This window comes from Aethalodelphis obliquidens, unplaced genomic scaffold (assembly GCF_003676395.1).
Source record: "Aethalodelphis obliquidens isolate GAN/ISIS:26980383/991018 unplaced genomic scaffold, ASM367639v1 scaffold66, whole genome shotgun sequence".
Classification (NCBI taxonomy): Eukaryota; Metazoa; Chordata; class Mammalia; order Artiodactyla; family Delphinidae; genus Aethalodelphis; species Aethalodelphis obliquidens.
In genome coordinates this window covers 10,268,509-10,296,397 of record NW_020838010.1, presented here as the reverse complement: position 1 = coordinate 10,296,397, position 27,889 = coordinate 10,268,509, and the positions used below count along the sequence as shown (strand labels likewise).

General features: G+C 41.0%; 2 protein-coding genes across 3 annotated transcripts; one reads left to right on the top strand and one right to left on the bottom strand.

Moving 5' to 3' along the window:
- The first annotated feature begins 322 nt into the window (after nucleotides 1–322).
- On the top strand, nucleotides 323–14,178 carry NKRF (NFKB repressing factor). The gene is made up of 3 exons (XM_027089618.1): nucleotides 323–1,005; nucleotides 10,023–10,153; nucleotides 11,204–14,178. Exons 1-3 carry the CDS (start codon nucleotides 740–742, stop codon nucleotides 13,159–13,161), a joined length of 2,355 nt encoding a protein of 784 aa, XP_026945419.1. The 5' UTR covers nucleotides 323–739; the 3' UTR covers nucleotides 13,162–14,178.
- Nucleotides 14,179–17,026: 2,848 nt separating this feature from the next.
- UBE2A (ubiquitin conjugating enzyme E2 A) lies at nucleotides 17,027–26,650 on the bottom strand. 2 transcript variants are annotated; one of them, XM_027089619.1, is made up of 6 exons: nucleotides 26,363–26,650; nucleotides 26,143–26,223; nucleotides 25,724–25,749; nucleotides 19,754–19,843; nucleotides 18,664–18,752; nucleotides 17,027–18,320 (listed from the first exon to the last, which is right to left on the bottom strand). In XM_027089619.1, exons 1-6 carry the CDS (start codon nucleotides 26,404–26,406, stop codon nucleotides 18,192–18,194), a joined length of 459 nt encoding a protein of 152 aa, XP_026945420.1. In that variant the 5' UTR covers nucleotides 26,407–26,650; the 3' UTR covers nucleotides 17,027–18,191. The 2 variants fall into 2 exon arrangements, with proteins under 2 accessions (XP_026945420.1, XP_026945421.1); XM_027089620.1 differs by lacking the exons at nucleotides 25,724–25,749; nucleotides 26,143–26,223; nucleotides 26,363–26,650 and adding an exon at nucleotides 20,039–20,772.
- Between the last annotated feature and the right edge of the window lie 1,239 nt (nucleotides 26,651–27,889).

Genomic DNA, 27,889 nt, shown 5'->3' with positions numbered 1-27,889 from the left:
TAAAAAGGGTAAAATACATTTCAAACCCAAGTCCCTCCCAAAGTACACGGTCCCACTGTCAGAAACCCAGGGAAAAGCATCAGGCGAGCTACTGCTGCCAAGAATCACCTATAAGAGCCTTCCAGGGACTTAACGGAAAAAGGTTCCCAAGCCTCAGAGAACCTTCCAAAAATCCCCTTCCTGGAGCCCCGCCCCCCGCTTGTTATCACAGTGCGTCAAAGGCCCGTAGTCGTCAGGAAAGGGAAAAAAACGTACGTCGCGCGAGACTCAGCGACGGGATTTCGAAGTTAGGGAACAGCCGCGGCGCAAGCGCACTGGCTTCACAACCTCGGGGCTGCACGCGGGTAGGTAGACTAGAGGAAGGGGAGCAAAGCGTGCTGGTGTCTTTTTTTTTTTTTCCTTCCCAGTGCAGTGCGTGAGTCTGCGGGTAGCCGGAGGTGCGGAGCGCGGGGCCTGGCTCGGCCTCCCCGGCGCGCGTGTGATTGCGGCGGGTGCCCTCCTCCTGCTCCTCCACGAGTTGGAGGAGTGCAACGGGCGTGCTCCCCGGTTGCCGGGACGCGAGCTGGTGCTCGCCTTTTCATCGACTGCCCGTCACGCACACACTCCAGTCCCCTGAGAGTTGGTCTTCGCGCCTCGGCGCGCCCCTCCTCACCCAGCCCCTCCCACCGACCCCCGTTCCCGCTCTCTCCTGGTAGCGAGTCGGCTTCATCCCTGGGGTCCCTGCTTGGGGGCGGAGAAGATGGCTGGCGGACGTCTGCTGTTGGGGGGCGACTTCCTGTCGCCGCCGCCGCTGCCCCCCCTCCCGCCGCCGCCGCTGCCGCCCCTCCCGCCGCCCCCGCCCGAGCCAGTGCTGGAGCAGTGGCGCTATAGCCACGAAAGTGACTGGCAGTGGGCTCTGCGGCGCAGCTTCATCTGTCGGCACCTGCACAGCTATCCCGGGGCTGCCCTAGACCAGCTCCTCGCGCTCTCCGCTGCCTGGACCAACCACGTTTTCCTGGGCTGCAGGTGAGGAAGGTGTGAGGGTCGAGTTAGGGACCCGGGTTGGGGGGGAATCGGCGATGAGGGTTGGGATAGGGACGGGGGGGGCGGGTATGGATGAGGGCTTAGAGACTGGAGATTTGGAGGTGCTGGAGGACTCCAGAGGGCTCACTGTTGGCCTGGGCGGGTTGGCCGAGCTAGGTGGCAGGGGATGACATAACAGCTAGAAGGGTGCGGGGATCGCGGGAGCGGCCCCTCCAGGACCAAGGATGGAGATAAAGAAGCGCCTGGGAGAGGATTATTGAGAGGTGGTCATTGTGATGGTGTTTTTGGACGGCGTGGGAAATGACGAATAGCAGAACCTCGGACCTGCGTAGGACCTTCCAGGGATGCGGTATCCGCAAAGAATATTCAACAGTCGGGGCTTTGAGGGTCTGTGGGGGGAGGGGAGGGGGACTCTTTGGTTCTAATTCTAGTCTCCTCCTGACTGGCCTCCCTTTCCATCCCCGTTAAATTAAACAACACCAGCCCCTCAGCTGGGTTGTACTGTCTTCTCCTGGGGAGGCGGTTTGTATGAGGTCTCTCAGCCGCAGGGCCCGCCTTCCTGTAGATTTGCGCATAATGTGTATGGATGCAAACAAAGAAATGGATATATCTGCTGTAAAAAAGGATTGCCCTCATTTCCCCTTCATTGTGATCAGAAGGATTAACATTTGGCCTCTGGGTGAGGTTTTAGGTATGAGTCCCCTACCCGCCTTTCCTAGAACCTGGTCTGTGTTCTGAACAGGCCTCTTTGAAAGCTCTTTGCATTCAATGGAGACTGCGGTATGGTTCCAACGCATTTTTTTTTTCTCAACAGACTACTTGGACCACTGTCATACAGAACCCTCAAACAGGCCCTATACTAGACTAATCATTCCTTTGATAGACTAAGAGGCTTCTTTTTTTGACACTCTTGCCTCACGGTGAATTTTTTATTAGGAAGGATGAGAAATTCTGGAAAATGATCAGATCAATTTCAGCCAGTTCAGTTCCAGGAATGACTGTAACAGATATAGATAAATAGGATTGTCTACTGTTAGTGCTTAATTGTTGAACATAGCATCCAGCGTGATACTTTGTTTTGCTTTCATAACACAAATGTGTTTTTTTCTACTCTAGGTTAGTGTAATTTCTGCCTCCAGAGATAATGATTATTTCACTGGAGGAACTGGTTGCAACTGGGGAAGCCTCAGTAATTAATCAAGTCAGATAAATCTAATTGACCTTCACTTAACAATATTATTCTGGCAGTAGAAAAGGTACCTTTATCCTGTAATCATAGATCTCCTTAATATCACAGAAGGCCATGGGGAATCTGAATCCTTAAAGAAAAAAGTTATAGGTGAGGAGAATAACCATCCTTTGTGTTAATGATAAATCTTACCTTCCCATAAGAATGTGAGCTCCTTTGGGGAAAGGGTTTTTGCTTTCTTGTTCACACCTTTATCCTCAGTGCCTAGAAGAGTGCCTTCTTCATAATAGCTGCTCAGTAAATATGTGTGGCATGAACAGATGAATACAGCTTTGTAATGTACAAAATACTTAAAACATTTATGTATCTCATTTAATACAACAACCTTAGAAATTGAGTGGTATCTCGTTTTTACAGCTAAATCAACGGAAGCCAAGAAGTTAAGTGACTTTTCCAAGGTCCCATAGTTGGGGCTGGGACCCAAGTCTTCCGATGTTCTTTGCACTGAGACACAGCTGCTATAGGGAAGGATGGACCAGGAGTGAAAGCAAGTAACGGACATAAGTCATCATTATTTCTCAGGATTTCATCCCAAGAACAACAGCAGCCTTGAGCATAACTAGGGCATTAAAAACATAAACCGGGCCAGTGATAGTGTTAAAAGCTCAGGCATCCAGAGCATTTGTGTGTATGCACTCACCCAGGCACATTTGTGTATCGTATATATCAACACATGTATTGTCATCATGTTGCATTGTAGTTAAGTCAATTCAATCAATACAAGAATTGCTATAACATTATCCAGTAGCTTAACTGAAGAGTAATGTTTGCATTGTACCTGATAACTTAGATATAGGAGAAATGGAAGAGGCAATAAAGAATCTTGGAAGCTAGGGGCCAAGTGCAGTCTTCCACTTTAGGCAGGCTTTATATTAGCTGTCATCTTCAGGTGGGTAAAATCTGTATTCCAGTACTTGTTAATGTCGATGTTGGCAGAGCTCTTGTTTTCTGGTCTATTCTTCTGTGACGGAAGACTCTTCTTTTCTCCCAAGGGAACTGTGGAGTACATGGTGACACAGCCCATTCTACTCTAAAATTGTTAATTTGTTGTTCGAGGCTCATCCCTTGACTTACAGAACAGATTATAAACAGTAGCAAGAAGGGAACTCTTTGCCTTTTGTTTCCCACTCGCAGGACTTTCTGTGTTCTGATTTAGCTGGGGCTGAAAGAACGCCTAGGTTAAGGACATCTTTGAAAACTCCTTGATCATAAGACCAAGCCAGGAGGAGGAGCTCAAATGTGCAGGGAAGCAAACCACGTTTCATTCTTTTTGGTTATAGTGGCGATTGTCAGAGAACAAGTTTGAATATCTTCTTGACTATCTGTAACATGTTTCTCAGACTTAAGCAAGCATCAGAATCACCTGTTAGGCTTGTTAAAACACATTGCTGGGCTCCACTCCCAGAGTTTCTGATTCAGTAGGTGTGAGGTGGGACCCCAGAATTTGCATTTCTAACTAATTCCCAGATAATACTGTTGATCAGAAAATTCTCATCCAGGGTCTACACTATAAGAACCGTTGCCTTATAGGATAAAATAAAGCAATGTTTTCCAGTCTGCTTTTTGATCATTTTTTCCCTCATAGTCTAGGCAATGAGGAAGCCCAAATAGCTGAAATTATTTCTCTTCACTTTTTCTTGTCTGCTTCATAAAAGTAAACAACCTGTCAAGATTGTTTTCTGTAGGCAATTTCTAAGATTGTCTTGTGGTTAATGAAAAGTTAGTGCAGTCTTCTAATCAACTACATCTACAGCACTGACATAATTGTTCATATGAATGCCTAGGGACCTCTGCAGTTTTTACTTAAAATTGTCAATAGTGTATGTATATTTAATAAAGCAGAATGTTTGGTTAACTGGAGCATTCAGTTTTCCAATCATTCTTCATCAGTAGTATTAGAAACAGAATCCTGGCCTAATTACCTTTGATGAGATATTAATTAATAGAGAAAATATACCCTAAAATGAAATCAACTTTGCCACCTTGATTATTTGTCTCTTCCTTGTTGATTGAGATTGGTGTTTGGAAGGTAGATGCTAGCTGGGCTCATGTTGTGAAGCTAACCTCGCACATAGTAGGTAGAGGGCATCAGTCACCAGCTAATGAAGTATGAGTGGGAGCTTTCAAAAGATGTATCAATAATCTTGGTTTTATGTTATTCACTGACTATGTTAGGAATCTTAAGAATAGTTTTGCATAAATAATTTTATACTTGGAAATCCTAATCTTTGCTTAGTTTTCAAACCTCAACTTTTTAATTTGGACCTAGTAGAGCAGTTTAATAAATTAAAAAAATTGAAAGCATCTATTACTGAATATTCATTAAATTTCAGGTGCCATTGTATATCATAAGTATACACCTATATGCACGTGTCTTTTTTCAAGAATGTAAGATTCATGAAGTCAGATGTCTTTGTCCATTAGACATCATCTTTTTGTATGCTAGGTATGGTGGGACAGTTGTGATTTCCTAAAGCTTGGAACATAATAAACTATCTTTGGAAACCTTAAAGACTTGCTGGGGCTTTTTGGTTTTCTTTTTTAAGCATTTACAACCAAATGGGTGAATTAACAGACTTAACTACATAATATGCATGCATCTTAAAATTACTCTATTAGACTTGCCTTACTGACACTTTACATCATGGTCCCACCATAAGATAGAATACTATATAGCCATTAAAACTCATGTGGTAATGACATGGAGAGAAAGTTTATGACATAGTAAATTAAGAAAAACAACACCCGCCCCCAGCAGATTACAAATCAACATAGATGATCTGATAGTGGTTTTTTTTGGGGGTGGTGGGGGGACGTGGTATGGGAAGCATAGAAAAAGGAATAAAAAGTAAACCCCAAAATGTTAGTGAAGTTATCAGTGGTTGGGTTTGTAGGTGCTTTTCTTGGTGGATTCTCTAAAATTTCTGGAGTGAAGGTGTTCCTTTTAAATCCACTACAACAACAACAAAAAATACACTACGGAAAACTGAGTAATGAAAGCTTTACTGCCTTGGCTTATTTCAAATTTGTGGAACCACTTCTTTATCCCCGGGTAGCTACTCTCTGGAGACAGAAATCCTAGTGGTCTTCATAGTAAAGATTAATGCAAAGATTAATATTTGCATTGTTCTTTGAATAGTCAAGTGTTAGGCACTATACGGTCTGTTCCATTATTTTTTCAGCTGGTTGGGCTTCTTCAGTATTATGACTTCCTAATAAAGGGCTGAGAAGACGACTGTGTTGGCAACTAACACAGAGGTTTATTTTTATAGCCTATGGGTGATGTTGAATTTTGTGGCAGATGTAATGAATAGAGAACAGTAAGTAGGTATAATCATTACTAACGCTGGAAGAAACCTGAGAGAAAAAGTGAATGAATGGAGTAGGCCCCAAATGTATCATTCATGAACACTGTATGGCATACATGCCATTTACAGTTGTATACCGTATTTGGAATCAGACTATAATTTAAGGTCTGGCGAATTTTGACTGGAATTCAAGGTGAGTGGGTTGGTTGTAGTACCAATTTTGGTAGCAAGAGTGGCAATACCAGTTTAAGATTTGTAGACTTCATCTCACTTTCATAGTCTTTTGTTTTCATCACCTTGGAAATTGGACTCCCAAATCTTAATGAAAGTGATATATACAATGTATGACGTTTTAGGCGATGTCTTTTGATGTTTAGATAAGAGTAAATAAAAATAAAATTACTCTTGGCGTTTAAACACTGGTGCTAGCAGCAGCAGTTATCAGTGGGAAGTGCGGGTTACAACTGGGCTGGCTTCCAGGTAATCTGTCAGTGAAGGCCACCATGTCACTTCTCTGCTTTGCAAGGAAAGACATCTGAAGGGTGTGGAACCTATTGTGTTGAAAATGGAAAATGTTATCCTCCTTCAAGTTCAGAACCTATTCATGTAGAGGTGTGCTAGTCACTCATTTTCAGAACTTGCTTGGGGAATTCCCTGGCCGTCCAGTGGTCCCTGGTAGGCTGGGAAAGGCTCTGAAGGTAGGAAGGGTGAGTAGATCCCCATGATAACCAAAACTTCCCATGAGCCCATAGTTTTGTTTCTCTGCAGGAAATTGATATTCTGTCAAGCTCCAATCTACTTCATAAAGGAGTCCTTTTAAAAATTGTATGTTTTAAAGCTTTTTATTATGGAAAAATCAAACACACAAAAATAGTTTAGTGGACACCCATGTGCCCATTACTCAACTTCAGCAATTATCAAGTCTGTCATGCTACCCTTCTCATTTCATCTTGCCCCCAGTTTTTTTGTGGGAGACAGTCTAGAGTATATTAAAGAAAATCTTGACATCATTTCTCCTGCAAATACTTTAGTATATATCTGTACCAGGTAATTTTTCATAATACCATTATTCATACTCAACAAAGTTAACAATAATTTCTTAAAATCATCCAATGCCTAGTCCATGTTTAGTTTTCTGCATTTGTCTCAGGATACCTTTTTACAGTTGGTTTGATTCACAATCCAAACAAGGTCCACGCATATCTGGTTGATCTGTCTCCTTTAACCTATAACCATTCCCTCTCCTTTTATTTCATGCTGTTTATTTGATGAAGAAATGGGCTGTCACATAGTGTTTCCTTCATTATGGATTTGGCTGGCTATTTTTTTTTAATATTTATTTATTTTGGCTGCACCAGCTCTTAGTTGCGGCATGCGGGATCTTCATTGCGGCATGTGGGATCTTTAGTTGTGGCATGCGGGCTCTAGTTCCCCGACTAGGGCCCCCTGCATTGGGAGCATGGAGTCTTACCCACTGGACCACCAGGGAAGTCCCTGGCTGGCTGTATGCTTGTGATGGTGTTTAACATGTTTCTAGGAGTTAGGGGCTTGATGAGGTTTGAGTTCAGTTATTTGGTGGGCAAGAACACTTTTTAGATCTTTGTCCTGTCATATCACATCAGGGACACAGGTCTGGTTGTCCAATTTTTAGTGATATTAAGATTATAAAGTTCTCCACCAGCTTTTTTTAATTGAAATTTTTATTGAAATAATTATAGATTCACGTGTAATTGTAGGGAAATAACACAAAGCAGTGCCCTGTACTCTTTACCCAGTTCCCCCCAGTGACAACATTTTGCTAAGTTATTGTATCATATCATAACCAGGATAATGACCTTGTTACAATCCACTGATTCTACACAGATTCCCCCAGTTTTACTAGTACTGGTGTGTGTGTGTGTGTGTGTGTGTGTGTGTGTGGTGTGTTTAATTCAATACAGTTTGTCACATGTAGGTTTGCATATCCACTACCACAGTCAAGATATTGAACTGTTCCAGTACCACAAGGATCCCTCATGTTGCGCTTTTATAACCACATCCATCTCCCTCCCACTCATACACAATATTGTGTGTATCAATAGTTTTTTCCTTTTTATTGCTGAGTAGTGTTCCGTGGTATGTGGTACCAGAGTTTAACCACCTGTTGAAAGACATCTGGGCTGATTGCAGTTTTGGGTTGTTACAAATAAAGCTGTTTTGAACATTTGTGTACAGTTTTTTGTGTAAACATAAGCTTTTATTTCTCTGAGATAAATGCCCAAAAGTACGGTTGCAAGATTGTGAGGTAATTGCATGTTTAATTTTATAAGAAACTTCCAGGTTGTTTTCCAGAGTGTCCATACCATTTTACATCCCCACTAGCAGTGTACGGGTGATCCAGTTTTTCTGCATCCTTGTCAGCATTTAGTATTGTCACTATTTTTCACTTTAGCCACTCGGATAGGTATGGAGTGATATCTCATTGTGGTTTTAAATTGCATTTCTTTGGTGGCTAATGATGTTGAACATCTTTTTGTGTGCTTCTTTGCAATCTGTATATCCTCTTTGGTGAAATGTTCTGTTTATATCTTTTGTTCATTTATATGTATGTGTACATATATATATGTGTATATACACATATATGCCCATTATATATATGTATATATCTTACTGTTGCATTTTGAGAGGTCTTTATACTAGATACTAATCTTTTGTCAAGTGTGTGGTTTGCAAATGTTTTCTTGCAGTCTGTAGCTTGTCTTTTCATCCTCTTCATGGGGTCTTTTGAGAACAAAAGTTTTTAATTTTGGTGAGGTCCATTTTATTAACTTTTTCTTTTTTTTTTTTTTTTTTGCGATACGCGGGCCTCTCACTGCTGTGGCCTCTCCAGCTGCGGAGCACAGGCTCCGGACGCGCAGGCTCAGCGGCCATGGCTCACGGGCCCAGCCGCTCCACGGCATGTGGGATCTTCCCGGACTGGGGCACGAACCCGTGTGCCCTGCATAAGCAGGCGGACTCTCAACTACTGCGCCACCAGGGAAGCCCTATTAACTTTTTCTTTAATGGATCATGCTTTTGGTGTCAAATGTAAGAACTCTTTGCCTAGCCCTAGATCTTGAAGATTTTGTCCTGTGTTTTTTGTAAAAGCTTTTTAGTTTCACGTTTTACATTTCAGTCTGTGATGCGTTTCGAGATAATTTTTGTGTAAGGTATGAGGTTTAGGTTGAGGTTGTTTGTTTGGCTTAAGGATACCCACTTGGTCCAGCACCATTTGATGAAAAGGCTGTCCTTCCACCATTGGATTGCTTTTGCAGCTTTGTCAACAGTTGAGCACATTCGTATGGGTCTGTTTCTAGGTTCTTCTCCATCAACTTTTCATCTGATAAGCTTAGCAGCCATTGATGATCACTTATTGTTGCATTATGGGTCGCAAAATGGTAGTAATCTATCATTCCTTCATTTATTAGCTGGAATGCTTCTGTAAAAGAGATTTTCCTCATCAACTCTCTAGATTCTCTGAGGTACAGTCTGTACAGGAAAATGCCAGATAAATGCTTGCTTTCATTACCTGTTTTTGGAATAATGTTTTGATTCCCTACAAAGGTGACCAATAATGAGTTTGTAAGTATTATGAACTAATGGATTTTTTAAATATTTGATGTGTTTCAGTCCACTGTGATTATTCTTACTGATACTCAAGTTGGCTCACTTCTGAGTCCATTTGACACAACCCCTGAGGTCTTTGACAGCTTCCTTGTTTCCAGGCACAAAAATATCTCCCAGGTTCACCTTATACATTTCTTGCCCCAGACTTGGATCCGATGCAACCATTTCTCTCGGGACTCTTGATTCCTTTTGGTGGGAAGTGATAGAAACCACAATCTGGATGTTAACAACCCATCCCTTATTATTTATTTATTTATTTGGTTGCACCAGGTCTTAGTTTCAGCAGGCAGACTCCTTAGTTGCAGCACGTGGGCTCCTTAGTTTCGGACTCCTTAGTTGTGGCATGCACGTGGGATCTAGTTCCCTGAGCAGGGATCGAACCCAGGCCCCCTGCATTGGGAGCGCAGAGTCTATCCACTGCGCCACCAGGGAAGTCCCACAACCCATCTCTTATTAACACTCTTAGTACTTCTGTAAATATATTAATGTAATTATTTACACATAATATACATATATGATAGAGAAAAATTATGAGTTTATATGGATACTTTTAGTTCAAATTAAAGATAAGGTCTTCACCTAAATTTCTTGATTTTTATGTTTGTATGTCTCCTAATGATAGTAACATAGTTACTCATTTGATACATAACTATTTTATGGCAGATTCTTCAGTTTTATAGCCAAGACACTCTGTTGGTAAAGTCCTGTGGGAGCAATTATAAGACGGGTCATCTAGAAACTTTTTCAAAAACTGCATTCTTATCTGTTTTAACTGTAGATTATATTAATTTAAATAGGTACAGCCCACGCTTGATGGAAAAAATTCTCCAAATGGCTGAAGGTATTGATATTGGGGAGATGCCTTCATATGATCTGATGCTGTCCAAACCTTCCAAAGGTCAAAAACGTCACCTCTCAACATGTGATGGTGAGTATACTTATTTCTGGAAGGTGGGATTTGAAGAAACAGTGTGGCTTTTTTTTAATGATATGAGTGTGGTATATGATTTTAAATAACATTGGTAACTTTGGATCTTACACAAATGTAAAATTTTAACTTTCAGTTTATACATTTTTTTTTAGGATGCTAAATAGAACTGAAAACTAAGAATACTGAACTCACCCTATAATGCTGTCCTTGAAGTCCGTGCCATGGAACCTCCCTTTAAATAGAACAACCTTATACTCTAGATCATTTGAGCATCTAAGTAACTAAATCCTCTTGGATGGGTCCAGCGTGGACCAATTTTCTACTAAACAGTGTTATAGGGAGAAAGCTCTAGTGTCTGGTATAGCCTCAACAGAGTTCTTCCATAGCTTTAAATTTGATATCCTCCATAAATCATTAGTTTCCAGCTGTTCTAGAAATAAAATATAGCAAACACCTTTTTGTGCAGAATAGGTCAGAACTAAGATTTTGAAGTTGAAAACCTTTGGGATCTTTTGACAATTTTTTTAATTTGATTTTTCAGTCACAACCATGTAAAGCACCATCACAGAGTCAGTCACTTCTGGTACAAAAGAGAGGCTTTGTAAATGCCTCTGCTCATCATCTCTGTTGCATTAGAGCCATCTGTTCCGTTTGCAATCCTTAAGAAGGGAGCTTTTCAGCACAGGTGGTATGAGATCGTAGTGGAACAACCTCTCACTCGGTACACTTCACCTGTGCTTTAACGCATTAGATGTAGAAGCACCTAGCAGTCATGCATGGTGGTGACCTGCATACTCGAGTCAATGGCATATTTTCTATCAGGTCTCTTCCCTTACACATGGAAAGACAGGGAGCATCCCTCCTTATGCTGGAATCTTACATTGACATTTGAGTACCTTCACCTAAATGACCTGAAGTTTTTGTGATGGGAAGTATCTTGTACCAACAATATAGTTTGCGAAAATAATATGGTTGGTACTATTTTCCTGCTTGGTTCTTTTGAAATATTCCTTTTTTAATGAATTGTAAATTTCACTCATTCTGTAGGTCAAAATCCTCCTAAAAAGCAAGCCGGTTCCAAATTCCATGTGAGACCTCGTTTTGAGCCTGTGCATTTTGTAGCTAGTAGTTCAAAAGATGAAAGACAGGAAGATCCTTATGGCCCTCAAACAAAAGAGGTAAATGAACAAACACATTTTGCCAGCATGCCAAGAGACATCTACCAAGATTATACTCAAGACTCTTTCAGTATACAAGATGGAAATTCTCAGTACTGTGATTCATCAGGATTTATTTTCACAAAAGACCAGCCTGTAACAGCCAACATGTATATTGACAGTGGAAACCCTGCCCCCAGCAGCACATCACAGCAGGCAAACTGCCAGTCAGCTCCTGAGCCTTCACCATCACAGACGTTTCCTGAGTCAGTGGTAGCCGAGAAGCAGTATTTCATTGAAAAATTAACAGCAACTATCTGGAAGAACCTTTCTAATCCAGAGATGACCTCTGGATCTGATAAAATTAATTACACATATATGTTAACTCGTTGTATTCAGGCATGTAAGACAAATCCTGAATATATATACGCTCCTTTAAAAGAAATCCCTCCTGCTGACATCCCCAAAAATAAAAAACTTCTAACAGATGGTTATGCTTGTGAAGTTAGATGCCAAAATATCTACTTAACTACAGGTTATGCTGGCAGCAAGAATGGTTCCAGGGATCGAGCTACTGAGCTAGCTGTAAAACTCTTGCAGAAACGTATTGAAGTTAGGGTTGTCCGACGGAAATTCAAGCACACGATTGGAGAGGACCTTGTGGTGTGTCAGATTGGCATGCCTTCATATGAATTCCCTCCAGCTCTGAAACCACCAGAAGAGCTGGTGGTGCTGGCTAAAGATGCTTCCGGGCAGCCGATTTTTAATGCTTCTGCCAAACACTGGACCAATTTTATCCTTACAGAAAATGCAAATGATGCGATTGGTATCCTTAACAATTCTGCCTCATACAACAAAATGTCTGTTGAATACAAATATGAGATGATGCCAAATCGTACGTGGCGTTGTCGAGTGTTTTTGCAAGATCACTGCTTAGCTGAAGGTTATGGAACCAAAAAAACAAGTAAACATGCAGCTGCTGATGAGGCTTTGAAAATCCTTCAAAAAACACAACCCACTTACCCATCTGTCAAAAGTTCACAGTGCCAAACAGGCTCTTCACCCAGGGGATCTGGGAAGAAGAAAGATATAAAGGATCTCGTAGTTTATGAGAATTCTTCAAATCCTGTGTGCACGCTGAACGACACAGCTCAGTTTAATCGAATGACAGTTGAATATGTCTATGAAAGAATGACAGGACTCCGATGGAAATGCAAGGTGATTCTAGAGAGTGAAGTAATTGCAGAAGCAGTTGGAGTGAAGAAAACTGTCAAATATGAAGCTGCTGGGGAAGCTGTGAAAACCCTCAAAAAGACCCAGCCGACTGTCATTAACAACTTGAAGAAAGGAGCTATTGAAGATGTGATTTCAAGAAATGAAATTCAGGGTCGCTCAGCAGAGGAGGCTTACAAACAACAAATCAAAGAAGATAACATTGGAAATCAGCTGCTGAGAAAGATGGGTTGGACGGGTGGGGGTTTAGGTAAATCTGGTGAGGGCATTCGGGAGCCAATCTCTGTCAAAGAGCAGCATAAGCGGGAAGGGCTTGGTCTTGATGTAGAGAGGGTAAATAAAATTGCCAAGAGAGATATTGAACAGATCATCAGAAACTATGCCCGCTCGGAGAGCCACACGGATTTAACCTTCTCTACAGAGCTGACTAATGATGAGCGGAAGCAAATACATCAGATTGCCCAGAAGTATGGTCTTAAGAGTAAGTCTCATGGGGTGGGCCACGATAGGTACCTGGTGGTAGGTAGAAAAAGACGGAAGGAGGATTTACTAGACCAGCTCAAACAGGAAGGCCAAGTGGGGCATTACGAGCTTGTGATGCCCCAAGCGAATTGAGATCTTACTAATTTATTTCGTAAATGCCTAATGAGGCAGAGTTATGACTTAAAGAAATGCTACATGTTCTGGTTGCAGAGTATATTCATTCTTAAGATGTTTCACCTTGTTCATTTCATATAGTGCTTTATTAGATATTGGAACTTGAAGAATTCTGTCCACTTGTATTAGCTTAATCCAGCAGATAATATTGTGCAGTTACTGTTTGTGTCTTTGATATTGCTGTGTCCCTCAGATTTTAGTAGTTTGTACAAAGCAAGAACACATATCCAAATGGAATTTCACCCCGAGAAAGAAATTCCCATTTTAAAGGGCATAGCACAGCAATTTGCAACAATATGTAAAGTTGATATTGACTACAATAAAACTACAGTCTTAATTCCAGACTTCACTGAAAATGTCAGGTCATTTTGTATTATCTATTTTCATCTTTATGTGAAGCCAGTTATAGAATGTTTAATAGTAAATTGTGCTGTATGTGTAAATGTCCTTACCAACTAAATGATGTAAAACTTTCTTAAAGTAATTTTAGTGTTCATTTATTTATAACTTCTACCATGTGGTTTCCAGAATATTGGAAGTGATATACTGTATCTTGTGATATATGAGTGTTAACAAATTCTAGTCTTCACGCTGAGAGAGCACTACTTAAGAGAGCAATTGAAAAGTTCCCAAAACTTTGATTCAGTCTGAAGAAAGGAAGCTGGAACTGTCTGTTCTTGGTGCCTTGCAGAGAGACTCGCAGCAACTCTCCGTTATAGCTTTCACATGATTTGGGTGTATAGCACATCCAAGGTGGCCACAGCTGTGGTGGAGCTTGGTAAAAGACTGAAGATACATTGGTGCTTTGATGAAAAGGTTAGTTGGCTGGTCCCTCTCTCAAAAAGCTTATTTAGCCCCCAAAGCCAACTTTGTAACATATTTAAAACTGCTATTTTCGCTTATTTCTGGAATGTACAAAAAACTGTATAAAAAGGATTAGTGTATGCTTCCTGAATAAAAAGGAGCCAAAGTTGATCAAAACGGTGGTGTGCTTGTTTCTGGGAAGCAGCCTGGTAGCGACACTTCGGGTCTTTGGAGAAAGGAAGTGGCGTTTGCACAAAATATTTCAACACTTAGAGCACATGTGGATGAACATAATGACTTAGCAGATACGAACAGCCAGTCAGCCACCCATCACGTTTTCTCTGGGGACCAACCTGCTGGCTGCAACCAAATCTCAGGCTGTTTACTTTTACGTGACTTTGTTTTTGTATCTCAGATAAATCAAGTGTTAATATTCAGAGATAAATACTGATATTGATAAACACTTCCAATGACTTCATATTTAGAACAATTAGGTTGTTTACAGTGTCTTAAAACATTTAGCACCAAAGTTGACATGTAATTGGCTCACAATGAACAATTTCCTTTCCCCTCTTATTTATATTTTACATTAAGCAGCTGTCCATTGTAGTTAAATCAGTATTTTAAAAATATAAAGGGATTAACTTTTATGCCTGGACCTCTGTGACTTTTAGTCACCTACAGTGATTAACACAGTAAGTGATGTTTGCTTTCCACTAACTCTTTTGTCCTGCAGTATATGGCCTTTCCTAATGTTGGTAGGAAGGGAAATGAGGTGTGCATTTTATTTTGGCACTTAATGTTTTAACAGTGGCAAAGGGAACTAAGCTAAAATGTTTACAGATTTTATAGGATTTTTTTTTTTACCTACAAGTCTCATGCCAACTCTGAGAAGCTGTGGTTCAATTAGTGTTAGAAAAGCCAGGCTTCAACTCCCTTGGGTAAGAGTGGCTTTGGGGATTAAGGAGTGTGAAAACTCATTTCTCTACATTTCTTTTCTCTTCCCAAAATGATTTGGGGGCTGGAGGAGTAGGGTAGTGTTACACAAATCTGGTTTATCTATATAAGTTCAATAGAACAGAATATTAATATAGTTAAGCTCTGAAATAATGGGGCCAAGTGTGTATTTGGTTCTCGATTGGAGAGTCCAGATTTCCTAACTTCTTAGATCTGCTTTGGTATAGATGTGGAATTAGGGTGAAGTCATTTAACTCTTGCTTGAGAATAAAGAATGTTGAGAAATGGGTTTGGCAAAAATGAGCTGCTCACAACCCTGCTGTTCTGTTTTGTCCCCTTTTTGTTGGTTCTTGTATTTTCCCTTTCTTTGAGATGGCAGTCGTTTTAACCCAGTAACCTTGCTATAAAACCTGCGCAGGTACATGAGCAGTTTTAAGTTTTATTTGAATCACTTAAATATATTATACTGAGGAACTAACTCTGCTTTCAGTTATATTTATAGCTTTGAGGCTCACAGACCTATTGTTTAGATTTTTCCCCTCCCCTTTGATTAGAAAATGAATAGAAATTTCCTGCATTCTGTTGGGATTCTTTTTAAAATAGTATAGGTGCATTCACTGTGCTATGAGTAACTCCTGAAGCTGGAGATCGGTCCTAAAGAAAGGACTTTAATTACAGCTTTGGTTCTTCATCATACCCTCTTTGCCACACCAGCAGGTGCAGAATTGAAGGTTCAAGTTCAATTCTGCCATTTAAAAGGGGACCTCACAAATCTGGTTTATTGTTGTTATAAATTATTGTATGCAGGCAGCCTGTGGCATTTGTTTAAAAAAACTGTAAAGAAAAAAGCCAAATCAGCATTAAACTTTGAAATGAATGATTTGTGGTGCCTTTGACCATGGATATGATGCTTTGGGAGGTCAGCTTGTTGACGCCGTTGTAAGATTTTAAAAGGATTATCCCATGAAAGCAATTGGGAATAGTGTTTCTCAGGAGGTGTACAAAAAAAAAATTAAACTTGCACATTCCCAATCTCACCTTAATTTTTTCAAGTATAAGTAACAGTGTCAATATTTAAGATACCCAGCCACAGGACTTCCCTGGAGGTCCAGTGGTTAAGACTCAGTGCTTTCACTGCCGTGGACCGGGTTCAGTCCCTGGTCGGGGAACTAAGATCCCACAAGCTGCACAGTGTGGCAGAAAAACAAACAAACAAAAAAAACAGAACAAAAAAAAAGATACCCAGCCACAGTAGGATGAAGAAATTTATGTAAAACTAATCTGCCAAATAAAGACCAATTTAATGTCGTTCTACTTTGAAGTAGAAATGGACTTAAGAGAAAGTAAGTGCATTTAAGGATGTTGCTTCTAGGTGAAACGAACCAGTTCATGTGTTCAGTGTAGGATGAGCTCCCTCACGTTGAGGCTCCTTTAAGTGCCATGTCTTAGAGGATGTATGGGTACATACACCATAAGGACTTAATTTCAATTAGCGCCCACCCCCACTCCCCAAGAAGTGAGTTTCCACAGTCACTGTCCTTGTCTCTAAAATGAGATAGATTGCTCCTCAGAAGAAAGCAGAGTTTTGTTTAAACAAGGTAACATTGAGGATACCTGTACTCCCAAGCTTTACATGAGACTTAAAATACCATTTTATTATTTAGCTTGTTTGTTAGGCTAGGGCTTTTTTAAGAGGTGGAATGTCAGGATCAACAAGTTAGATCTTGGTCTCTGAGGATGCTGGTAAATCTCCAGGTTACTTCTCCCCCCTTACCACAATTTCGTTCCCTCGATTGACTGTAATATGTGCTGAAGTAACTTTGTTTTACCTAATAGATTTACAATCTGTTAGCATGTTTAAAAAAAGCATTAAACACTTATGACTGAAAAGAAAATACGTCCTCTCCAGCAGTATCTACTCTTCTCCCTCTCCCAGAATCTGTATTTTTGCTTTTACCATGATTTTTATTTTAAGGGGGGGAATAAGTAGACATGAGAGTCCAATAAATTCATACTAAAAGTTCATACTGAGCTAAAATATAATTATACCTTGACTACAAAATTTTAAGGTTATTTTTATTTACAAGTTTTGAAAAATGTACATTTTTTACATGGGTTACTTGTGCAAAGTTAAATTCAGAAGAGTGATAAATGCACAAAAGGTGACAATGGAACATCAGACAAAACAAGCTTTGTCCCACACTGCTACTTAAAGGTACTGTCAATCTGAAAGTATAAATATCCAAAGAAAGATTACAGACATTGACTTTAAGGTTCTTATAATACTGAAAGGGAGGAAGAAACTAAAGCATGCAGCATTAACAGAGGATTTGAGTGGAAAATAGTTTACCACAGACACGTTCCCTTCCTTGGGTTAATTAAAACTCTAAAAAAAACAATGATTATAAATTTGTTCATCTAGGGTAGCACTGCTCCTTTAAAAGGATTAAAGGATCTCCAACCTTCCCTAGCTTAAAAACTAATGATTGTTTCCATTCCTCTGCTCCCACACCTCTTTAAAAAGTGAAAATCCAGAAGACTTCAGTATTCTGAATCTTAGCTTGGGTGTGTCCATTGAACACCTTGCAAGGAGAGGAAGTGTCAGTTACTATGCTGCACTCCTTTGGCTGAGCCCTTTAACATTCTCCTTCCTACCAGTACAAAACACAACTCATGTTAGTTTGATATTAGTATCATAGCCTTTTTAGCTTCCATTGCTCTTTCAAAATGAGTGTTTATGTGGATTTGTTTCCCTGTCTTCTATAGGCCATATTCCAAAAATTCACTTCTAAATCCAACAAAAGTGAAGGACCAGCCAGGGTGAAACTCTTCAATAATCATTCTGTTAAAAATAACTTTCTGGTCATCAAGCTATGCATAAGCACCACTTGTAAATTCATTCATTTTAAAAGCTTAGTGTAAAGTACAGTAACACAATACTGCCATAAAACTGGAAATGAGATACAACAGAAAAGGAATTAATTAAGCATTAGTGACTTTTTGCACGTAACCCAGGTACAGTACATTTGATCTCATAGAGGGTGTTTTCTGATGTTTAAGGAGAGGGTAGAAGGGGTAGGAAAAGCCTGGCAAGGGAAGATGGAAACAGCACAACAGCTATTTTGCTTTTAATAAAGTAAATGTAATGACACTGATGAATAGGAAGGTGACAAACACATCAATATATATTTTTCTTATGACCAGCTGCTTCTTTTCCTGCACCCGGGTCAACAGTCACGCCAGCTCTGTTCTACTATCGCAGAAACACGTTTTTCATACTCCCGCTTGTTCTCCTGGTACAGCTGAGCAGCCTGGCTGTTTGCTGGACTATTGGGATTGGGTTCATCCAAAAGAGACTATAGAGACAATTTGTAAAAAGTCAGTTCCTCAATGCAAATATACATATACATATGGTTGGCTAAAAACTTTGTTCAGGTTTTTCGTACCATCTTATGCAAAACCTGAACGAACTTTCTGGCCAACCCAATATGTATATTCAACACACTCGAATTGTCCTAGGTAGCAGCTAAATTTGCTCTCTTAGCATAATAGTCTACAGTTACATTAATCTGCTAGTAGCTAGGCAAACGTGTATGTTTTCTGGTGGGTTAGGTCTTACCTACTTTTTACTTATGACTTTCAAAAACAATTGCTAATATAAACATATCAAAGGCCATAGTCACATTAAGGAAAATTCACCTGTATGGATGTTAAAATGGAAGACACATCATATGTTGGACTCCAACGGTTCTGAAGTATGTCCAGACATATACTACCATCTGCATAGACTAAGAGCATAGAAGTAGGTTATGTTAAACATAACAAAACCATTAAGGTTTTAATATCATAGTCAAGACAAACACAATCAAGAATACTTTGCTTTTGAGGTTTAAAAAAGACTACTTAGCTGCCTCTTAGTTACCTTCCTAAAAGTGTCATAATCACTACTAGTGAAACAGGATGATCAGAGAATGTCAAACATAATCAGTATAAAACTGGAGGATACCTAATGCTTGTTATTCTGAAAAGACTGCCCTGTTATCCAGGAAACCACGCACAATTTTTAAGAGGGTTCCTCATCATTGATAGACTTATGGGAAATTCACTCCACTAAATTTTTAAACTTTATCTCCTATCTGAAATAACCAAGATAGCTCAGAGTTCACAAGGTTTCATTTTGGTGTGAAGATAAAAATATCTGATACCCTGGAAAATACATTATTAACCTGAATAAAAGGCAACTTGTTCTAGGCTTACTACTAGAAAAAAAAATAAAAGAGCAAAATAGTAAGTTAGAATCACCTGTGGCACTTTTCCAATATACCGTATACCTGGACTCAACCACAGAATCTGATATTTAGTGGGTCTGGAGTGGGGCCGGGACATCCATGGCTTTTAAATGTCCGACGCTAATGCTGATCTGCATCCAAAGCTGAAAACTATTGCTCTAAATGCTAGTGAAAATAATCACAACACAAAACTACCCCAATCTGGCCTTACATTAAAAGGAAACCTCAAGAACATCCTTATTTTTGTTTAGTAAGTAAATGATAAAATCATCAAAACCAGGAGGCTCTCAGATTCCAAGCAAAGGCAATGTCCCTTCACTGCTTCAGTTCTAGGACCACAGACCAAGACAGCAACAGACCACCATGAACAAGTTCAGCTTTCAGGAAACAGCAAGATGCCTAGACAAATACTCAGGTGCTACAGACAAATAGCAAATGTGGAATACCTCCCAAATAAACAGTGTAGTAGTTTGAAATACTGTATTAAAAGTGATACTTGCCATTTGGATGAAACATCTTAGAGACAAATCTAACCGTAGGTGGCTTATTCGGATATTCTTCAGTGAATTCTATTGTAAGCTTAAAGGTTCCTGTAATTAGAAAAGAAAGGGTTAAGAAAACCTACTTATCACTTTGTTCGGTAGTACTTTGTTTTTAATACTACATGACTTCTTTTTTCAAATATTATATGAAATAATGCAAAGATATAGAGTAGAGAGGAAAGAGACCAGGTAAGAGATACAGCTCCAGAGACTGCCCTAAAAATGGACAGACACTGTAAGAACCATCACTCAAAGGTGATTTGTTTTCTGTTTTTCCATTATTCTCCCCCAAACTTAAATACAGCCATTTTAAACTCAAAATTACTGCCTGCAGGATAACTTTAGCCACTGTACATTTTGAAGACATCCTTAAAATGACAAGCAACTAGAGCCAAAACGTGGCCTTCCTCCTTGAGAAGACTGAAAGACCTTAATAAAGGCCAATTTTAATCAGCTGTCATCTTAAATGGTGATTTTTAAATGCACTAGAAAGAATGAGAGCACAAAGTTCAAAAACCAATGCTAGAAATACAAATCAGTAATCAAATTATTTTTAAAATAGCAGGAAATAAGAAAAGTGTTCACTGGCTCCTCTTCATGTAATAGCAACTCTATAATGAAAACATAATTGAATGTAAGCCAGAAAAAACTTCACAGTCCCTCTTTAAAACCCTCAAGTATGACTCACAAGCTACTTCACTATAAAACCAACTCAATTATTCACACTAATGGTAGGAATTAATGGCAGAAATAATTAAAAAATCATATTAGATTGCATTCATGTCTCCAGTAAATTTCTTTCTAATGATGTTTACGCTACTATTGAAACAAATTATTTTTCTTGAATATGCGTCAACTAAGGTAGCAGGAGGCCCTAAAGTATACTAAGTTAACAGACTTATTTATAAGAAATGGACAAACTGGATCTCATTCAAGAATTGCTGGGGACTTCCCTGGCGGTCCAGTGTTTAGGACTCTGCGCTTCTACTGCAGGGGACACTGGTTCGATCCCTGGCCGGGGAACTAAGATCCCACGTGCCCCACAGCACGCCCCCGCCCCCCACCAAAAAAGAATTGTTGGATGTTGTGATTTGGGGAAATTATTTTCTTCAAAATGTTATTTTTAATTGGGTTTAATAAATTCAAGAAAACAACTGGGCAATTGTTTTTTCCTGACTGAAATTTCTTGAAGTAATCTTAAGGAATCAGTTATTATCTAAGGTGATGCACGTTCCACTATATTACTCTGGTCCATTTAATAAATTACTTATTCTAATACAATAGACCACACTTCAGATAGAGTATAATTTGTTACTGGTTCCTTCGAGTTAGCAATTTATTTCCTCCTTGCTTCCATTCCTCCTTTCCACTTAAGAAAAAAAGACTATAGGGCTTCCCTGGTGGCACCGTGGTTGAGAGTCCGCCTGCCGATGCAGGGGGCACGGGTACGTGCCCCGGTCCGGGAGGATCCCACATGCCACGGAGCAACTAAGCCCGTGTGCCACAAACTACTGAGCCTGTGCTCTAGAGCCCGCGAGCCACAACTACTCAAGCCCGCGTGCCACAACTAATGAAGCCCACGCGCCTAGAGCCCGTGCTCTGCAACAAGAAGCCACCGCAATGAGAAGCCCGCGCACTGCAATGAAGAGTAGCCCCCGCTCGCCGCAACTAGAGAAAGCCTGCGCAGCCACAAAAACCCAACGCAGCCAAATATAAATAAATAAATATATAAAAATTAAAAAATGCAACATATGGAGACATATTATATTCCCCAACTATAGTTACTCCCTAAACTTGAAAGTCAGATCTGAAGTTACTATGTATTATAACTAAGGACAAAAAGCAAAATATTTTGGAATGGATAAACATGCTATAGTCCATCAGAACACACTTCACCTTTATCACCACCTGGTCATAACTCTTCCTATTTTTGAGGAAGAAAGCATAGTTCTTTCTTTTCCGTTCTATTGATATTATAATACGCAAGAAAAAGTGGGAATGAGTGTTAGTTCAAAACTCTGAGCTTCCTTATGTATCTCAAGTATAAACACATTTGGCTCAGTGTTGATACCCGCTTAAATTATAGCTTAGAGATTTATCATCAAGAAATTGCTCTAAAAAAACTGCTCTAAAATTGGGCAGATTTAATAGCATGCAGAGCTCCCAGGTACTTTAAATTAAAACCATCATTAAATATGATACCTAAAGGTGGTAAAGTCACACAGAAGGCAGGCGTAGGTGGAAACAGTGGAGTGCAGTGGGGCAGAGCAGAAGCTTTGCAGTCAGACAGATCTGGGTTCAAATCCTTGCTTTGCTACTTGCTAGTTATGAAACCTTTGGGGAAACTGCTCAACTTGAGTAAACCTCAAGTTCCTCATCTGTAAAATAGGGTTAATAATAGTACCTGCTACATAACATTGTTGTGAGGTTTAAATGAGGGAAAGATGCACAGTGACACAAAATAAGTGCTTCATAAATATTTTAGTTACAGTAATTCTACAGTTTCATATCTCTAGACCCAGCTGAAGGAGGCAAAACCCAAAAATCCAAACTTCACTATCAGTAAGAAAAATACAATTAATGAATTCAAATATTAAATAGTACTTTCTTTCTGACCTACATCAATCACAGTGAAAGCAAGTTGAGTACATACGCTGGTGGCTCACAAAACCCTTGACTTGAACTTTCTGCCTAATGCTTGCCTAAAAGTTCAATAAGGTGGTTACCTAGCTACCAAAGAAGTTAATCAAGTCTTTAAGAACAGCTCATTTAATATCTTGAGAAGTGAAACCAAGATAATTTATATTCAATGTGAATATAAATTAGGACGTACCTAAATCTTACTCAAAGCACACATTTAAAGGGATATTTCATACTTTTAGCCACCTTAAACAATGAGAACCTCTTTAGTACAACTCTCAATCCAATTTCTGAGGTCCAAAACAAATGTTAAGGAAATTTAAAATCTGAGAATTAATACTACGCAATCGAGACTAGAGCTTGTCCTCTGAATATTTAGAAGGCTAGGCTTTAAAATAATTGGAAACTGAAGCCTCACCATTGTTGTATACAATCTGTACTGATTTTTTTATCTTCCTGAGGAGGTCACAACATTGTAAGGAAAGTATGAATTAATCCATCTATGTATAGGGACCAGGAAAATTATATAAATGAGTTAAATGGCGGGTGTATGGCAATAGGGAGTGATATGGTTAAAGCAGAGAGTGTATGTTCTGCCTGTCACAAATTCAATTTTTTGAAAATATTGTATTGGCCAAAGAAAGCACCTCTGTAGGTGGTTCCTGCCATTTAGCCACCAGTCTGTGACCCCTGAGGAGAAAGCAAAGTACATGTACCTAAAAAATTCTTTTTGGATGACTGAAAAAAGTCTGATTTTTAAGATAATACCTAAATACTCTTCATCATAGGATTTATTTACCTTAAGAACACCCCTAGTGGACTTTGATTCATTTTTTTTAAAAGACACCAAATTCTTAAGAATACATCTATTATGAAAATCAAGTACTGGTATCTTACTGTGTCTATTAACAATTTTCAGATGATGTGATGGAGGATACATTGTTCCTTGACCTTCGTATTCAGCATACATACCAAGATATTTTATGAGGAAGTATTTCCCCCCAATGTTTTGTTTGGTAGTGTAAGCTCTTGGGAACATAGTCCTCTTACCTTCAAGTGTGTAAAGTTAAATCAAATACCTTTAAGAGTTCCTTTTCTTAAAATTTCATCTCTTTAACTAGGGTCTGGCTGTTCCAGAAACCTCCACTACAAATGGTTTACAAGGAAGCAGCAAAAGTAGTTTTGGAGCTGTTGATTTATATAACACATTGGCAACAGCAAAACCAACTATGCCACTTGTCCCTAATTGGGCCTTTCCAGTAAATTCCCTAACTGTAAATAACAGGGATTTTTAAATGGTCAAAAAATTTCTTGTAAACTTGGTCAGTGTTCTAGACACCTGAGAAAGCATCCATGGATAGCAGACTGCTCAAAAGAATGAATGAGAAAAGGGTACTGTCATTTAGCCTGAGTAATTCCTTTCAGCAATGTCAGGGCGGAGATACACATCATCAAAAAAAGAGCCAGTAATGTCAAGGGGGAAGGTCCAGGTAGATAATGGATTCCACAAGTACCTTTTCAACTCATACCACTTAAAACGAGAGAAGCACCCTTGAAATATTTAAGTTGCCAACCCCAGCAAAGTGGTGTACTAGTAATAAAGCTGTGCCCAGTGTAAAGCAGTCTGAGTAAAATCAGGAGGAAAAAAGAAGCCAATGAAAACAAAGCCTGCTGGAGCTAAAGCAAATACACAGCTAATCTGCACATAAAACTTAAGTATGAAGAACTAGCACCAATCTAGTAGAGGAAAATTAAGCTTAGCTAGCTCTTGCTACAGATCAGGATCAGTTCAAATGATTTACTGCACCAAAGTATCAATAGTATGGCTTGAGGATCACACTCCCCTGCTGTCATTTCTTTTTATTGCAGCACTGAAGAGCAGTGATATCCACCCAGTGGGTGAAGGTAGAGAGGAAACTACAAGTATTTAGGCTATTGTCTACAGTCTTCTAGGGAAATGTGAGTGTTTGAGACAAATCATAGAATTGGTTAATATTGACCTACCTCACAACATCTTGTGGTTGGTAGCATCAAAAAGCAAACTGACTTGGCAACATAAGTTTGTACTTAGTAGTTTGCAGAAATGTTTTTGTTCCTGCCTTCAAACTGAGTTATGTGCATATGTGTGTGCATATGTGTACAATATCTCTCAAATGCTACGTGACCAAAGGAAGGTAAGTCATTGAGAAAAAAATAACAGAAAGATCCTTTTCTTTTTAAAAATACCTCAAGATATTAAAGATGTCGATTAGTAGTTCAAATACTTTTAATCATCTTTTTAAATGTATTAAGCTTTCAAAAACAATTAACTACATACACACAAACACACACACACACATAACTGAATGCACTAAAACTATATCAATGTTAATTTCCTGGTTGTGCATAGTCATTCAAGATGACTTGTTACCAAAGGGGCGGGGGCGCAGGTGAAGGGTATACAAGGTCTCTCTGTAATATTATTTATTACAACTGCACATGAACCTATAATTATCTCAAAATAGGAAGCTTTAAAAAATCCTTAAAAAGCAACTAACGTGTGTTTTTAAAGGTCAAACCTAAACCCATTAAAAATCAGGTAACTATAAGTACATGTAGTACCTTGAAGTAGGTTGGACACTGGTCAAGACAGTACATTAAGGCTCCCCTCAACTGTGAAACTGCTTTGAGATACTGACCATCAAGTCTTGATAAAAGCACATACTGAAAACTCATTTAAAAATTAGAAACATTATGCTCAAACTGGCTATTAAAGGTGCCATTAAAGACCATCTTAAAGCAGTGAGGCTGACAGGCACTCAATGCCAGACGGTAGAAACCAGACAATTGTGTGCAAGGGATTCTTGCATCCATTCAACATCCAACAAACACACATTAAGCACCTGCTGAACACAGTTCCCGCCCTTGTGAAGAATTCTGAATCAAATGGTCCCTGGGGTCTCTGAGCCTATCAGCAAGTGGTTGGGTTGACACTTACTCAGTATCTTGATGGGGGGCTGAATTTAGCAGGATCACAGCCCAAACCTCACAGACCCTTAACATCAGTGGTATGATGCTCCTTTTACTGCCTTACCCAGATTTTTTTTTAAGAAGCAATAAAAAAGATGCAGTTCTAGTCAAGCGGACAATAGCCAGAACAACCTGCCACAGATTGGATTCCACTCAAGCCTTTAGTAGGCAGAGGCTAGGGAGAAGCGGGTTCCTAAGTAGGAGGCACTTCCAGGATGACTGGGAACCCTTTCCCCAGATGATCAGGCTCCTGAAAGGTGGGTAAAGAAACTCTCTTACCATCCTCAAACGGGGTCCCTTCAGGCCTGCAACACAGAGAAAAAACAATCAGTTCCCGCTTCGGGGCTCCCCTCTCCCCGATTCATCTGAGGAGATGGCTATTACGAGCCCTGCTCGCTCCACCGCTGGTAAACCACCGCTTCCCGGGTCGCAAAACCACTACCAGCAGAGGTCTGGGGCTCAGAAATCCCGGGCAGGCCGCCGCGCCGAAGCGCCACCACTCCCCGCCCCGCCCCCCTTAGTACCCCAAATGGTTCCCCTGGCAGCGGGAACCGAGCTAATCGAGGCACAGGCTCCGGGGAGGCGCCTAGGCCCAGCCAGCCCCAAACACTCTCCCTCTGCCCCCGCCTCCGCACCGGGCCGGTCTCGGAGGGCACATGCGTCCCTAGCCCTCGCCGCCACCCGGAACGCAGACTCACCCAAAAATGACCGCGTTCCAAACCATTATGTTGTTCTCGGATGGAGCCCCGCTGACTCCGGCTGGAGGATCCTCCTGCAACCTTCAAGGAAACAGACAGGGGGCCCGAGATCCGGCACCCGCTCGCGCCGCCAGCCGCCCCGCCGCCCGCCCGGCCCTCCGCCGGCCCCGCCCTGCGCCCCGGCCGCAGCCCCCGGACCCCGGCGTCCCGGGCGGGTTACCTCTTGAAGTCCCTCATGAGGCGCCGCCGAGCCGGGGTGGACATGTCTCTAGCGGGGTCAGGGGTGGGGCATACACCGAGCTCTCGCGTCCCCGCGGGCGGTAAGGCGGCCGAGGAGGCTGAGGAAGCTGAAGGAACCGAGGGGGACGCTCCCAGAGGAACTGCACTGCCTCTCCGAAGTCGAGGGTCTGTCTGGCGCCGGCTGAGCACCACCCCTGAGTAGACGGGGGCTGAACCAACCTAGAAGGAAAGGGCGGGGGTGGAACGCCGATCGCCGGACAGGCCGTACCAAGACGGGGCGGGGGGGGGACGGAAAGTTGCTTAGGTCATTAAACCCGGGCGGGAGGCGGGGGTGTGGTGAGAGGCGAGCTGCGGGCCGCACGTAATTGCCTGGAACTCACTAGGATCGGGTGGTGGAAGGGGGTGCACCTCTATTTGCCAATTCTAAGACGAACCCTGGGAAGCTCTTTTCTGTTTTCCTTTTTCTTTTCCCTTTCTTTCTGTTTTTTTTTTTTTTTTTTTTGAGATCAGATCACTTATTAAAGTGAGCACAGTGGCTGAGGGGGGAGAAGAACGATGGAAGTCCCAATCTCGAGATCTCGAGGTGGGAGTGGGTGGAGGCAAAACCGGTTGTCCAAAAGCCGGAAGTCTAGGGGACACACCCCCTGCGGACACGGGAGACTGGGGAGGATGTGTGACTGCTTAAAATGACTGAAAATCCAAAGAATAAATCGACCTCGACTATGAGGTCGAGGGTCCCTTCTCTATGGAATGTGGGTCCGTTCTCTATGGGGTGAATGTGCGGGATTTGGGTCCCAACATTTAGGCCAATGATCACCCCCAAAGCAGAATGAAGTGGTGTTGTGTGTCCTGGGGGAGGGAATGAGAGCTGCAGGCGAGCAGAATGAGGCTTTAGCTTTGGGCACTCACAATTTGGCTCTGGAACCACATTTCCCCTTGGCAGTTCAACAAGCCAAGCAGCTAATATATGTTCAGAAGAGTCCAAGGTATGAGAATATCCGACTGCAGAGAATTGGAAGAGCAGTGAGTCTGAAGTAAAGTAACGGTAAGATGCACGTGAAAAAGCTGCAGGTTGCAGGGAAGAGTCACAGTTAGTATGTGGACCTGCAAAAGCAATAACAGTTTTAAAGAATATTTTTTAAAAGGTCAACCCAAGGGCTTCCCTGGTGGCGCAGTGGTTGAGAGCCCGCCTGCTGATGCAGGGGACACGGGTTCGTGCCCCGGTCCGGGAGGATCCCACATGCCGCGGAGCGGCTGGGCCCGTGAGCCATGGCCACTGAGCCTGCGCGTCCGGAGCCTGTGCTCCGCAACGGGAGAGCCCACAACAGTGAGAGGCCCGCGTACCGGGAAAAAAAAAAAAAAGTCAACCCAAAATAACATAGAAGGTAGGCAAAATACTCATTTAAGGATTTTTGAAAATATGAGAAAGGTAGGTTTGGGTTAAGTCATGGAGAGTTTTGAATGCCAAGCTAATGGCTTCCTTGGAAGGTGGTTGAGCAGAAAAGCG